At 42.6% G+C, this 16,370-nt stretch overlaps 1 protein-coding gene across 3 annotated transcripts in view; it reads left to right on the top strand.

The window, feature by feature from the left end:
* RGS20 (regulator of G protein signaling 20) overlaps window positions 1-4,591 on the top strand; it is a 165,580-nt gene extending 160,989 nt beyond the window's left edge. The window contains exon 5 of one of the 3 annotated variants that reach the window (XM_075584337.1): window positions 3,632-4,591. In XM_075584337.1, the coding sequence (XP_075440452.1) occupies window positions 3,632-3,820 (189 nt within the window). In that variant the 3' untranslated portion in view covers window positions 3,821-4,591. The remainder of the gene's footprint in view (window positions 1-3,631) is intronic. The other 2 variants (XM_075584347.1, XM_075584330.1) reach the window with 2 other exon arrangements.
* Window positions 4,592-16,370: the final 11,779 nt, after the last annotated feature.

Raw genomic sequence — 16,370 nt, 5'->3', positions numbered from 1 at the left:
GGAGTTGCCCACCCATGGCGTAGAAGCAGTAGCAATGCTTGTTTGAGAATGTATCACAAAGTTGCATAAACGTTTTACCATCCAAGTGTGCCACAGGCAAATGGGAAGTATGGTGTTAGGATACTTATTGCACTATGCATTACACATAGTACATTATCACTGCAATCCTCTCATTCATTGTAATAAGTAAGGGACTGAATGCAGGAGGACGAGGATACCCTGAAGATGACATTTGAGCAGTGGGAATGGGACATGGACAGAACAGCAATATTTAATATTGGAACAACTACAACATGTGGTGTGTGTGGGTAAAGAAAGAAGATGGGAAATGAGAAGCGTGAGGTATGGGCATTTAAGATGAGAAAATGAGTGACTACATACATGGGCGACCGCAGACATTTTTTAGGGGGGGCGGGCATAATTTTAACGGCCAGTGCCCGGCGTAAAAGTGGTGGTGAGTGCACTGTGGCGAGCGAGCCCAACCAGCATAAGGGGGGTTCCCCACCCCCGAGAAAATTTTGAAAAAAAGAGTGGGCAAATGGTGCATTTTCAAGCAAATTTAAGAAAGCTTGAAGTTTAATAAAGCAATTGTGAAAGTGTAGTTATGACATCAAAAAAGAGCAGCTACTCAGGGTTGTAGGATCTGGTGGGTGCCTGGAGAACTTGCTATGTCACTCTGTCGCTTAAGTGCAGAGATTCCAGCTGTACTACTACTTTTTAAGGCTGCTTCTCTGCGCAGGATCCTCCGACATGATGAAAAAGAAAAAGAAATTGGGATCATTAAATACTCTGCTCATCACCGGGCTGGCGTTATTGAATAAACTGTGGGTTGTAGATGAGCTGCAGGGAGTTGAAAAATCCCTTTAAAGTTCTCCTGCTAAGAGATCCAAGCTTTCCTTGCATAATGTATAGTTATATTCAGTGGTTGACAAATTAGCAAAAAATCTACTCGCCACCTAGTACCAAACGTGTGCTGCCTGGGCCAATATTTACTCGCCTGGGGGTTAAATCTACTCGCCCGGGGCGAGCAAATGTATAGGTTTGTCGAACACTGGTTATATTGGTAAGATGAGATTTGTGAACTTCAAATAACTCACCTACAATGCACTATTTATTGAATACAGCCCTGTATGCAGTAATAGAAACTTGAAAAAGGAAAAGTGTATGTGTGTGGCACACAGTGTGGGAGGGTGGGTATATATACTTCTAATCAAAAAAAGACCCTTCAGTACTGCAAAACAACTATTTTTCAAAAAAGCAAGGAAAACATAATGTTTTCTTTATATAACCCTCACCCAATAGGGTTTCCCCTTGGTGGCATGCTTCATCATTGGGTCCATCCCGTTCCGCTGCGGAACGGGGCGTGCTGCAACCTATGACCGATGTGAGGGCACTTATTATTATGACTGTACACACACACAATATATATATACTGCAGTACCAGATTTCACTTGCCACAGCACTAGATTGCACCCACAGAAGCAGATTGCACCCAAAACACTTGCCACACAGCACCAGTTATTACCCCACAGCACTTGCCTTAGCATTGAATGGCATCCACATCATTCACCAGATATAATCCCACATCTTCCGCTCCCCCGTTTTTCTGAGTGCTTGCTTACTTTCCCTCGTTTTTCACTGTCTGTTTTTTCAACAACACACAAGACACAGGGCAGGGTTTTTTCTATCATGTGCTCCCTCTCTCTCCCCATCCTTCTTTTTCCATCCATAGTAGCATCATGCTCCTTTGTCTCTCTTTTGCTGTATCTATTTTACTTTTACTCTCGCTCGCTGCTCTCTCACTGTCACCATGCCCCTGTCTTGCTTTTTCCATAATATTTCTCCATTCTCTCAGAATCTTTCTCACACTCTATTCAGCTCAGCTTAATAAATAGACACCATGATGCATGTGGTGGCACTGGCACCCAGCGAAACGTCGTGTTGTCTTTGTACCCTAATTTTCAAATTGTTGCCAATTCCAAATGCTACCTCCTGCCTCCTGAGGCAGCAAAACTGCTGTGGTCTGTGGATTATTGGATTCAGATTTCAGAACTAATTGCAGTCTACTCTGCAGAGTCCCGGGGCCTATTGCGCAGAGAGAGTGCTGCTGCCTGCATCTTCACTCTTCAGCAGACTCTCTGAACTGTGAGCCTGCGCAAATTGATGATGAGTCAGAGGAGACGGGAGCATGATGGGCGGGAGGCCGCGTGATGAGTGTGGAGGTCAGAGTCGGACCATGATTGGTACGACTCAGGGACTGGGTCATCAAGGGACGGCGGCGGCTCTCTCATTGGTAGCGCTCAGCTACCAATGATGAGTGGACTTGTTGGCACCGGGGCCACCGCAGCGCAATGGCGGGCCGGCCTCGGCACAGATTGGTCCCGACTTGGGAGTGAGGCGGCTCTCATTGGTAGGTAGTGCTACCAATGAGAGCCACCTCACTCCCGAGTGCTACCAATGACAGTGCGCTGCGCTTCCTCCTGTGTAGCAGTGTAGGCTAGCCTATCACTAGCTGCCTGCCGCGGCGCCAGGGGGACCCACCCACCCACCTCCGTCCCGGTCCTCCCGGAGTCTGTTTTTGGTGTTTATAGCGCCGTTAACGTACTGTACGGCGCCATAAATGCCAAAAACAGTCCGGGACTGCGAGTGATCCAGGGGGGGGGGGCAAGCACCCCCCCTTGCCCCCTCCTGCGGACGCCCATGACTACATATAGAGCTGTGCAACGATTCGTGGACATCCAAGCATATCATCTGTATACATCTAAATAGTAACCCAGAGGAGCATATCAGAGAGAATGTATACAGTACGGTGGAGGTTAGGGGGCTACTATACTGTACCTACTGCAATTTGAGGGAGAAGGATCTGCCAGACAAAGGATGCAATGAGGGAAATATAAGGGCTGTGCAGAACTTTAAGGTACATAGGGTATGGCTTGTCTTGCTTGTAATGTGATCACTCATGGGGAACATTATTTGCCTTTTTGAAAAGTGACCTTGTGACATTAGCTACGGTTTGGTTGTATTTTGCAAGGGACGTGTAAGCAAGCCACAGCTTAGCCAACACTTGTGATAACATCAATCATAAAACATCTTCACAATCACTGATGGGACTTACTTTTTGAGCGCTTTTAAAACTAGATAACACTTTTTAATGAGTAAAATATTTCAGTAGCTACAGTACAACACATTTTCACGTGTAAGAAATGTGAAGATGTGTAGGGGACAAAACACTTATTTATAGATAGACAGAGGAAAGACATTTAGGAGGGACACCAAGTGAGATGCCCCAAGGGGCCTGGTGTGCCTGATAATAATTATTCTTGAAACAGTTTTGACCTTTCCAAGCAAGTATTCTGTTCTTGAAGAGTACACCATTACATCATTAATACCATGCCAGATTATAAGAGCAAGAAGCAAAACTGCCAATCACTAGATCTGTTTACCTTTAATAGTTTTTTTTATAAGTGTACACGGACATCTCTTCTTGTTATAGCACAGCAGGCAGAAATACTGCCATGTTCACAGTTGGGGGTATCAATTAGTGGTGCACATTCTCTGTTTGTTTATGGCGAGAGTAGAAAGGTTGCAATAACAATGGATATGGGTCTGAATATTTGTGCTTGACTTGTAGGTCAGCCTGGACTCCAGAGTGCGGGAAGTAATCAACAGGAATATGCTGGAGCCATCACAACGCACTTTCGATGATGCACAACTTCAGATCTACACCTTAATGCACAGAGACTCCTATCCACGTTTTATGAACTCTGTACTCTACAAGAACCTTCTTCAGTCCTTATCGGAGAACACCGCTGAGTCTTAGTTTTGTTCTGTTTTGTGTTTTTGTTTTATTTATTTTTTAATCATTATTATTGTTACTTTTATTTATTTGAAACAAGTGAAAATATGGGTACTACCCTTGGCAGGGAGTGTAGAGCTACCAAGATCTTCACCTGCAAGTTCTACTCAGGCATATTTTAATATGGACTATTAACATTTTCTTCTGCAGAGAGCTCTTCACTGCCATGCCCGTTGCAGCTAGCGATCAACTTTAGTGATATTTTCCAAAAAAAGTTAGAAAACATTTTTAAAGGATATATTAAACATAGTAGTTGTATTTTTACAACAGTAATTAGCATGTACTCAAAGACGAGCGTTACCCCGGTGGAAGTGCCTTGATGTTTCGAGATGATTTCCTAGGTAAACTAGGTAAAGCTTCACATGTGTTAATGACAATATTAATGTGCTTAGCAACTACAGTACTTGTTTAATAGGGAAGGTACTTCCACTTGTCTTAGAGTATATATGTGTACAATAAACAATAACCAATGCTGATCAACCTCAAATTTATCAAAGCCAATGTTGTGGGAAAACTGCCTATAAAATGCTTTTTTGTTAAAAACAAGTACAAACAAGAATCAATTATTTTAATATCAAAATTTGCTTAAAGACATTTTTTTAAGTTATTAACGTGTGAATGTTTATAAAGGTTAGTTTTAAATATTTCACTATATTTCTTTCACAAAGGAAGAAATAAAAAAAAAACAACTTAATGTGGTTATATACATTCTTTAGCAAAAAAAAAAGAAAGAAAATAAAGCACAATAGTTTTATCTCAATAGTTGTTTTTATTTCATATTGTGATCTATTTACACTTCTTAGAAACACAGAATGTTATGGAAAGAGAAGAGAACAGGAGTAGGGCTTTTTAAAACCCATACAGCATTGATTTGGAAGCACTATAGTGGTATGTGTCATAGTTACATAGTAGATGAGGTTGAAAAGACGTACATCCATTAAGTTCAACCTATGCTAAATTTAGACGACAGATACTTTATCCTACATTTGTACTTACAGTATATTGATCCAGAAGAAGACAAACAAAAAACCCCAGTGACATATCATCTAATTATATTTCATAAGGGGGAAAATAAATTCCTTCCTGACTCCAAATATTGGCAATCAGATTATTCCCTGGATCAACATTCTTCCCATGATTACATAGTTGGTATATCCCTGTATACCTTTCCTTTCTAAAAAGATGTCCAACCTTTTTTTTGAAGATGTCTATTGTATCTGCCATCACAGTCTCCATGGGTAATGAATTCCCCATTGTAACTGCCCTTACTGTAAAGAACCCTTTCCTTTGTTGCTGGTGCAATTTTCTTTTCCTCCAACCCTAAGGCTCCGGCCCCGGTGTCGGCGCTTCACACGCGCCTGGCAGGCTGGCGGTGCGTGCAGCTGTAATCATCGGTCTGTGGCTAAGCTGCAGGAGATTGCGACGGGGGGTGCGTGGCGGGGGCGCGGCCATGACGTCACCCGGTAGGTTTGCCCTCGTTGGCTGAATCGCCATGGGGGTCGTGGCCAGAGCTCCGTCGCCAGTTCTGAAGACAATTTTACTGTCTTCAGAAAAATCTGGTCGTGCAACGTGGCGGCCAAGGCAGCTAGTGGGCCCGGCCCCATTGAGGGGTGGTTCTTGTTACTGCAGCACACGTCATAGCGCGCGCTGCAGCATGTACTGGGGACCTAGCCTTAGGGATAAACCCGTGTCCTTTGTACTGCCCGTGGAGTGAATAGTGCTTTTGAAAGATCCTTGTATTGCCCCCGAATATATTTGTATAGAGTTATCATATCCCCTCTTAGATGTCCCTTTTCGAATGTAAACAAACACTGTATAATTTAGCTAGCCTCTCCTCATAAATCAGATTATCCATCCCCTTTATTAATTTGGTGGCTCTTCTCTGCACTCTCTCTAGTTCCATAATGTCTTTTTTATGGAGAGGTGCCCAAAAGTGTACTCCATATTCAAGGTGTGGTCTTACTAATGCTTTGTAAAGGGGCATAATTATATTTACTTCCCTTCCATCCATTGCCCGTTTAATGCAAGATAAGATCTTGTTTGCCTTTGCAACTACTGCATGACTTTGGGTGATCCCCAGTTGCTTCGGTAATGTCAGAACCCGTGTTGCTGCCGCCGTGCGGCTCTGCGCTCCGGTCACCTGCCTCCAGCTGATCTGCTTCTCAGGGTGATCTCACGGCTCTCTGCTGTTTATGCTAAGCCAGGAGACACAGGATCAGCTGTTCTGCTCTGTGTGCCTCTCTGCCTGCTGCCGTTTCTCGTCGATCCGTCGGCTCGCTTCAATGCTGTGGGGAAATGCACCTAGATACCGTGACCTGCTCCGTCCAATTAACCCTGTGACGTCACCCTGAGAAACAGATCAGCTGGAGGCAGGAGACCGCAGAGCAGAGCCGCACGGCAGCATCAACACAGGTTCTGACATTACCGAAGCAAGTGGGGATCACTGTAGCAGTGACAGCAATTTGCTTTATTTTGTACACTACCCTCTTGTGTGAAACCGTATCAAAAGCCTTTGCAAAATCTAATTAGACCATATCAACTGCATTACCATGGTCTAATTCCTATTTACCTCCTCAAAGAAGCTAATAAGGTTAGTTTGGCACAACGTATCGTTCATAAATCCATGGTGAATATTACTAATAATTTTGTTTTCTATTAGGTATTCCTGAATATTATCCTGTACTAAACCTTCAAGTACTGTAGCTTCACCACTATTGATGTCAGGCTTACAGGTCTGTAATTCCCTGGTTGTAATCTAGCTCCCTTTTAAATATAGGTCTGCTTTACGCCAGTCTTGTGATACTGAGCCTGTCGAAATGGAGTCTCTGAATATTAAATGTACAGGCAGTCCTCGGTTATCCGACACAATGCGTTACTCAAAATGGCGTTGGATAGCAAAACATTGTAAAGCAAAACACGTTTTCCCATAGGAACACTGTTTAAATGAAAGATTCCGTTCCTGAAGGCATTTTTAATGCTAAAATACACAAAATATTTTACGCAGACAATAAGATATGCAGCACACACATAAATTATATAGTGCATATACTGTATTATATATATAGTATAACATAATATATAATTTAATATAATATATTATATAGTATAATATATATTATATACACATAAACAACTTTGCAAAGCGTCGTAAGAGCGTTGGATAAGCCGTTTTGGCGTTGTAAAAATGAACATAGGTATGCATTGCATAGTGTTGGATAAGCCATTCGTTGTAAAACGAAGCATTGTAAAACGAGGACTGCCTGTAATGGTTTGACTTTTACTGATCTTAGCTCCTTAAGAACTCTTGGATGTATGCCGTCTGGGCCAGGTGCCTTATTTACTTTAATTTTATCAATCCGCCTATTAACTTCTTCCTCAGTTAAGCAATTGTTCATTAATATGGAGGTTGTGGCTTCCTCCTGCGGCACTACTATTGCAATTGATTCTTCCCTGGTAAACACAGAAGCAAAGGATTTGTTTAATACCTCTGCTTTTTCCTTATCTCCAATAATTTGCCTGCCCATCTCACACTGAAAGGGTCCTATATTTTCTTTTTGAATTTTTTTGTTATTAAGGTACTTAAAGAACTTTTTAGGGTTGACCTTACTTTCTATTGCAATCATTCATTATCCATTTTTGCTCATTTGATTGCCCTTTTGCAACTTTTGTTATATTCCTTGAAATTCTGATATGATGACTCCGTCCCTTCTGAATTTAAGGGGCCTATTCTATAAGCCCCAATAAGCCACTTATCGTGGCCTTTTAGGCCAAAATGCTTACTGCTATTCAGTAAGTCTCGATAAGTGAGCGATAAACACATCAATCGCGAAAAAAAAAAATTCAGCCGTCTAAAACACATCGCCGGGTGAGCGGCGATAAGCCACTTATCGGCAGGTTCTGAAACTCGTGCAATTCTAGTCGCCCGATTAGTTTATCAAGGCTAACCGCGGCTCTAGAATTGCGAGTTTCTCCAAAAATCCTCATGCCAGAAAAAGTTGGTGTGAAGCTGGGGAGAACCTGCTGAGAAGGCGGCGAGAGAGGACTTAGAATTTTTTTTATTTTTCCTGCATCGGATTGATGCCGGGAGTCTCCGGAGCTGATACCCATTAAGATCTGCACCGGTGGACCCCGGCATGAATCCCATGCAATAAAAATGCATTTACATACAACTTCATTACATTAGCGGCTGACCGCTAAGGCAATGAAGGGGTAACTACCAATGCCATTTTCATTGTTGGTAGCGGTGGTGGGTGAAGGTGGTATTTGTCCCTTGGTAGGTGTTTAGGCCGTGCGGGGGGTGGGGGGGTTGCATGTTTAGTTAACCCCTCCATTACCTTTGCAGTTAATACCGCTAAGATATAGGTATAAACACCCACGAAGGGCCAAATGCCACCTTCACCCACCCCCCCTACCCACCCACTGGTGGTTAATCCCTTCATCGCCTTAGCGGCTAGCCGCTAAAGTAAAGAAGCTGTTTTAATCATTTTATTTAATACAGTAGGGCCCCGCTTCTCTGCGTTTCGCTTCTCGGTGATTCGCCAATACGGTGTTACCGAGAAGAGGGCCACCATGTCTGGGCATGCGCAGAAGGGGGACGGCCGAATTCACGCATGCACAGAGGGAGGAACAGCCGAGTTCGCGCGGGACTGCAAGTCTGCGCATGCGCAGAAGGGTTGGAGACGCCAAAAATCGCCAGTTCACTTTTCTACGATTTTCGCTTTGCAGCGATGCCATGGAATGGAACCCGTTGTATGAGCGGGGCCCTACTGTGCTAGTGTACGTGAGCAGCAGGTCTCCAGAGCAGAACCGCGTTGATTTGAGGTCTGAGGACCCCCTGCATCCCGAGATACAGGCCCGTTATGGGGTGCCGGTATCTCCTATGCATTTAAAGATCTCGCGTCACATGACCCCATGACGGGGCCTGTATCTCAGGAATCAGGGGGTCCCCGAACCTGAAATCAACGCGGTTCTGCTCCAGAGACCCCCTGCTCATCTACACTAGTATTAAAATTTATATTAAAATCTTTTGATCGCTGACGAGATTTTTGCAGGGAGAGGCGGCTCTCTGTGCAGCTCTCTCTGCAGCTGGAACAAATCGTCGGGTGAGCACTTTTGAGAGAGGCGATCATCACGTCGCCGGCTAATTGCCCGGTTTGGGAATTTTTCTATCACAGGTAATCGAGGCTTTCTGAATACCCTGATAGCAACGCTCCAAAAAAAATTGGCGTTATCGGCCCAGCAATTTTTTTATGAAGCCTTATAGATTAGGCCCCTAAGAATCTAAATGCCTGCCTCTTCTTTTCCATTTCCTCCCCTACCTGTTTATTTAGACACATTGGTTTAGACTTGTATGTATGTATGTCTTTATTTATATAGCGCCATTAATGTACATAGTGCTTCACAGCAGTAATACACGTGACAATCATATAAATAACAAATAATACAAATAACAGATCATGGGAATAAGTGCTTCAGGCATAAAAGTAACATTTAGGTAAAGGAGTCCCTGCTCCGAAGAGCTTATAATCTAATTGGTAGGAGAAACATACTGATACAGTAGGAGGGCAAACTGGTAAGTGCAAGTATTATGTATCAGGTGTATAGTGTTAGCTACAGAGCTACTCATATGCTTCGTTAAGCAGGTGTGTTTTAAGGTGGGTCTTAATGGTGGATAGAGATGGTGCTAGTCGGGTATTGAGGAGGTATTCCAGAGGTGCGGGGCAGTCAGTGAGAAAGGTTTAAGGTGGGAGAGGGCTTTAGATGCAAAGGGGGTAGAGGGAAGACATCCTTGAGCGGAACACAAGAGTCGGGATGGTGCATAGCGAGAAATTAGGGCTGAGTTGTAAGAAGGGGCAGAATAGTGTAAAGCTTTAAAAGTGAGGAGGAGAATTGAATGTGAGATGCGGGATTTAATAGGAAGCCAGGAGAGGGATTTCAGCAGGGGAGACGCTGAGACAGATTTAGGAAAGATTAGGGTGATTCTGGTAGCAGCGTTTAGGATAGATTGTAGGGGAGACAGGTGAGAGGCAGGAAAGCCGGACAGCAGGAGGTTATAGTAATTGAGACGGGAGAGAATGAGGGTATGTGTCAGAGTTTTAGCAGTCAAGCAACAGAGGAAAGGGCGTATCTTTGTGATATTGCAGAGAAAAATGCGACAGGTTTTAGATACGTTTTGAATGTGAGAGGAGAAAGTGAGAGAGGAGTCGAGTGTGACCCCTAGGCACTTGTTTCTTTTATATTTATTACCCAAGGGTATATGTAAGTGTGCTTTGACTACGCTTTTATCTTCTACATTGTTCCCTGCAAAAACATCATCCAAATTTATTCCTTGTGGATTAGTCCTCAGTTTATTCAAATCTGCCTTTTTAAAGTACTGTAATATGGTTTTTGATCATTTATTTCAAATGACACCATGTTATCATCACTGTTACCCAAATGTTCCCGGACTTGAATATTTGTTATTACTTCTACATTGTTCGAATTTGAGTGCCAAATTATTAGATGTCGTAATTGGATCGCTCTATAATATAATATTTTTCTAGGTTTGGGAGAGCACGGCCCCCATCTAATTTGGAACTATAGAGGATACTTCTGAGGACTCTGGGAAGCCTGTTATGCCAGATACATTTGGATACTTTATTTTGTAAGGTGTCTATCAGTCTGGTGGATTATGACTAGGAAGGATCTGAAAAAGATAGAGAAATCTGGGTTGCGGCTATTCTCCCAAACCATGAGACTGTATATGGATTCCTAGAGGTCAAATCTTGTATCTTTTATGTGAAAAGGGGCCTAACATTTGTGGCATACTGCATAGTGTGGAATAGTCCTTAGTTATTTGGATTCCTAAATCTTTTATATGGTTTGGGCTCCATTTAAAATAGAAATTTACTTGAAGGAGTTTTACTACTTCTTTAGGGAGATTTATACTAAGGGCCAGTGATTTGGTGTTATTCACATTGGCACTTTTTAATGGGTCAGTTGCAGCAATAGTAATCTAAATACATACATCAGTCAGCACAAATCCTCATGACTTAATCTGGTCGTCTGTCACTGTGTTTTATTGAGTTCAGTTAAAGCATCATTTATATACAGTAATCAGGATGTGTATTTTCCCTGTTTATTAGATATCTTAGATCAAACAACATGCCCCACAGGAGACACACAGATAAAGCACATACATGAGACTATGTAAGCAAAACCTTGTACCATTGCCCTTTGGACCACGTTTACTAAGTGGTGCTATGCCATATAACACCTTTTGTAGTACTATGGTGTCTTCCATTGTCAGAAGATGTCTTACTGCATAGCTTAATAAATATGGCCTTTGTATCATTTTGCCATTCAACGTTCATTAATGGAGTTTCTAAAGAGCCTGCTAAATATATAAAAAAATGCCTCTTATCCATTATAATGAGAAATGGGTTTAAACACAGTGATCAATGCGGTCGCTTGCATTCACTTGAACAAACATTGATGCATCATTAATGTAAATTACCCCTCTTCTTGATATATTGAATAGGGGCCAAGGACTTCACATTTTGTTTCCATCGCCATGTTTTAATTTCTGCTCTATATTTTAACTGCAGCTGGGACGTCTGCACGTGGTGGTAAAATTGATCAAAAAGGAGCAGATTCATTCAAAGAAAAAATGTTGAAAGCTATTGATTTGATAAACTATGGTGCTGTTTATTTTGCACCAGTTGTGTCCCAGTCTCCCAGTAACTTCCACAGACTGGAATGTGCAGAGCAATGTTTGTTTCATAATGTCATATGTTTGTTATACATTAAAACATTAGAAATATATCCCAAGGCTGTAAAATGACCCAATATTTAACAAACAAAAACATTTAATTGTTGCTACTAGTTTAATAACAGTAACAAAAATAATAAGAATGGCAGAGGATGACAGGAGGGGACATTTAAAAAAAAATCTACCACTGCTGATGGTTCCACTGAAGGGCATATGCTACTGTACCTCCCTCTGCCATGTGATTCACAATTTCATATAGGATGTTTGATTACATACAGCACACCAGTTTAATTTAACTTGTGTAGTGAGCAGATCACCCGAGTACCAGTGCTAATTAATTTACATACATCACACATTGAGTATTAATAGAGCAAACTAAACAGTGACAAGTATAAGCCACTTTGTACACACTCACTTATTAAAAAAACACAATCCAGCAGTGATAATCTTTCCCCGCAGAGCTTAACCCTCATGGTTCCAGCTACAGGAACCCCCCAGATATCGATAAAATTAACTTTTACTTGTCTGAAGTTTCTGTCCACAAAATATGACTGCCGGGGTCACCGATAGAAAGATATAATGCCATCTTCCGATGATGTCATGGCTTTCTATTGGCTGCTGGAGTCTCCCAGTGGCCATATTGTTTTTCCAGGCATTTGTTCTTGCCCGGGGAAATAAAATGTTCAAGTCTACTGGCAACCGGTGAGTCCCAAACACCGGCAGTACCGCAGTTGAACTCCGCAGGGCTCCCCTGGAGCCAATATGATAATAAACACATAATCGGCCCCCAAAAAATTGAGCAGTATGGACTGCTGCTTGCCTTTAAAGTAACAATTTAGCTTATTTGCTTCCTGTTACAATTATTTATAACTTTTTTCTCCCTTGTATAGCGCTGACATAGATTTTTTTTTTGCATGCACAAGTCCCTGCCCAGATGAGCTTATAATTTTATTTTTCAGTGCCTGAGGAAGATAAGGTGACGCCCCCGGGAGATAAGGTGACTTGCCCAAGGTCACAAGAACCTGACATTGGGATTTGAAACGGGATCCCCTGCCTGAAACTCAGTCAGTGTTGTTACTCCCTGAGCCCTCCTTTACTATGCTTCCCTTTACTTCTAGTACTCTGAATACAAGAACATTAGCTACTTATCTGTTTGACTAATGATGGCTTCATACCAACTATACAAACAAGACAACTCCTGTCCAGTTCTGAAGACAAACAGGCTTATCATCAAAACGTTTCTCTGAAATGGATACATTAAAAAAATATATTGTAAACTACTTCTACTTTTTCGTTTTGTCTTAAGGTGTCAATCCGCTACATTTGTCCTATTTAATATGCTACTGTCCTTAGTTTACTTTTCTTCTAGGTGGGATAGCCACTCTAAGGCTGCGGGCATGGTCAGAGCTTAGCCACTGACCCGCGCTCACGCTTGCCAGTGAGCCCCTGCAGCTGCAATGAGGGCGGCTTTAGCAGGGGCTCGCGCACGCTTCCGCAGGCGTGCAGAAGCGTAGCACTTAAAAAAAAATTCGTTTGCGTGCTGAGGGCCGGTCACGTGAGCGGTTCACAAAATGAGGGTAAACCAGCTCCATGACGTCACTGGCCCGCCCCCACACACACCCCCGGACGGCACGCGTAGTAAGGCCAGGGAAAGCACCCGCTTTCCCTCAGCCTACGCGCGCCTCCGCACGGCTGGAGTCTCTATGGACACAGCCTAACTTGCACCACCAGGAAGTTTGTCTGCTCTAGAGTCAGCTTGCAGTTTAGATATTGTATTTCCATGTGTAGCATATCCTCCGGCCGCTACTTATTTTACTGGACCATACCAGTGTAAGTCCTGTTAGGTGCAGGCAGTGGATGAGTTAATTCCTTCAGAAAGGCTTGTGTGCTTTTGCAGCCTAAGGCTGCGCTTATAGTGCCGGCGCCGGCGATGTTGCATCGAAACAAATGCACTGCCGCTGTAGCATGCGCTTATAGTAAGCTCGACGCGATGGAGCGACGGCTTGGTCGCGATCGCTGGAAGTCATCAATTTTATTTTTCCAGCGACTGTAACCTGCCGTCGCCGGCACTATAAGCGTAGCCTTAGATACATTTGATGTATCCAAGGGCGGGCCTAGCAGCAGCCAGAAAGTGTCAGCCTGATGGGGTGGATACTGGTTGGGTCACATGCTGGATATGATGGCCTGTCAGTATTCAGACCTGCTCTGTTATGGGGCAGGGTTACAAGCACAACCCAAGGATATAAATAGTGGCACTCTCCCAAAAGTGGGTGTCTCTTTCCTCCCTCTGTGGAGTGAACAACCACTTCCCTGGTCTCACAAGGAGAGTCAGGAGGAGCACCATGCAGGAGGAAACTTGGATGGGTCTCAAGCCTTGAAGTGACCTTCTTAGGTGGAAGCAAGGAAAGTGATGTACCTGATGTAAGATCCTGAACATGCAATAAATACCATGGAAACATCCATCAGTGATTCACTGTCTTGGGCTAAAGAAAGGTGTCAGTCTGGGCCATCCCTCTATCCAGAGGATCTATGCTGACTGCAGGTTCTGCAACCACGAATAAGGTACCCTGTAAACCCTGTCCTGTTCTTCCCACACCAACGCAGAGCACTCAGCCCTCCTGTTACCTCACAGGTACGCACCACACTGCAGTAAATATGGAGTAGCAGACCAAATCTCACTTAGGGTGGGGGTAAAGGAAATGGAGACTGCTTTCAGCAGAAAAACAAAACGATCCATGTAGGAGGCACGTATCATAGTATTACATCACAGGGTTAAATAGCTGGTTGTGCTGCCGTTTCCATGCATTCTTTAATTGCATGGAGTGGAGAAGCTGTGCTGCATAGATGTGCTGGACTCCAACACAGCATCAAAACTCTGCTACATAGACAATTTAGGCAGCAAAAGCGTTAATTGCGCAGTGAGACAGGTCTTCTCTGGCAGTGCAGGAGTTAAGATATTGTAATCCTGCAGTAGCATATCATCATCTCCCTGTGCCCCATCTGACACACAAACAGTAAAAGCAGAACCATTTACATCAGGGAAAAGTGTGCACCCGCTAATTTATGTGATTGTTCAGTAGCATGAAGAGGGCATGTTCTCTATGCCTTAAAGCACATTGATCCAAAAGAAAAGAAAAAAATGAACCAATTAGCGGTGACAAAAAGCCATACCAAGGGACAGAGGCTGTTACCACATAGGTTGTCTGCAACACCTGTGACCAAAGAGTTGGCAATACAGACTGTTAGAAACAAGCTTCCGTATGAACATGCTCACCGCTGCTCTAACCCAGAATAGCTGTCATTTTAAGCTTGCTGAAATTGGAAAGGTGCATTATTGTGTATTGAAGTGCCAAAGCAGCGACAGCTTCAAAAATGATAATGTTTTGGGGTCTAACTCAGATGGCAAGGTGAAAACAAACACAGCTTCTTAAATAAAGTTAAAGCAAAAACTAAGAAGCCCTGATGGGATCAAGGTCTTCCACAGGTCCTGCAACCTGCTCCACACACCCATTGTAATGTCATACGGCGGTTAAGCTGCAGACAAAAAAAAACACACACACACACACACATCCAGATGGCTGTTTCAAACATGCAAACTACAATTGTATGCCGATGGTTCTTTTAAAGGATTCGATGTTAGTCAATGCTCATAAATCACAGCAACAACGATCTTTAGAAACGTTTTAATAAATTCTATTATCCTTGACAGGTATTTATATTTGAATACATAATAACAAGCCATGAACACAGCAAGCAGTACATATGAATTGACCCTTTCTGAGCACAAGGAAAATTGCACTGTACATTGTTTTTTGCCAGGACTGCATAGGTAGCAAAGGAAGAATAAATTACTGCAATTTGCTACGCCTCCCCCAAAAGTTGAGGAAAATACCAGAAAGTATTTTTTTTTAATATTCAGCACACTATTTAAGAGTAAAAATATTTTCATATCTCACATAAATGCATTAAATTATTAAGTAGTATTACCATTATTTGTCTGAAAATAGAAGCCATTTTGCTTTGTACACGTCGGTATTTCTGGCATGCTGTACTTTACAAAATACTAGGGGTCCCTATACTGAATATAAAGATATTTTGTCCGACACTAAATTATTTTTCCCAAATAGAATGATAGTACATTTACTGTAGATTGCTTCCAAATTCTCTTTCACCTTCCTTTTAGTACCCTAGTGATATTCAGTGTCACAAGAGCTGTCCCGATCCCGCTCATGGGACCAGCAAGGTAGGTTGGAGCGTTTACGTGCTAAATGCAATCTTCCAGTCTATTGAATAGCACATGAATATCTAATTGTACTATTTTCTTCATTTGCAAACAAAATTTGAATAAAGCGCAGAATTGCCCAGGCAGAACCAAATTGTAACATAAAATGCAGTTTAAACGTGGTTTGGACACCCAAAAAATTATTATTGAATACAGTGAGATGCATGTCCCTGCTAAATTGTGAATTTTTCCTTGGAAACACCATTCCTGCAGTTTAATGAATCGGACCTTAGAGATAAATTATGATAACTACGCCCCTTTTCAAAGATTGATAAAGGACATCACATAGTCTACTTTGGAAATTAATTGGGGAAAATCAATACCTAGGTCATTGAATAGCTTCTCTGGCACATACTGCTATTTCTAAATTTATCAACATCATACATAGAACAAATATAGCCTGATCTTGGAGACTGTCCATTCGTAAAATCTTCTGTCGGCAATAAAGGAGTGAAGATAGTCTAATTACACACAGGACAAAG

The sequence above is a fragment of the Ascaphus truei genome, chromosome 2, assembly GCF_040206685.1.
Source record: "Ascaphus truei isolate aAscTru1 chromosome 2, aAscTru1.hap1, whole genome shotgun sequence".
In the NCBI taxonomy this organism is placed as follows: domain Eukaryota; kingdom Metazoa; phylum Chordata; class Amphibia; order Anura; family Ascaphidae; genus Ascaphus; species Ascaphus truei.
The sequence above is the reverse complement of the archived record's forward strand: the minus strand, read 5'-3'. Positions and strand labels throughout refer to the sequence as shown.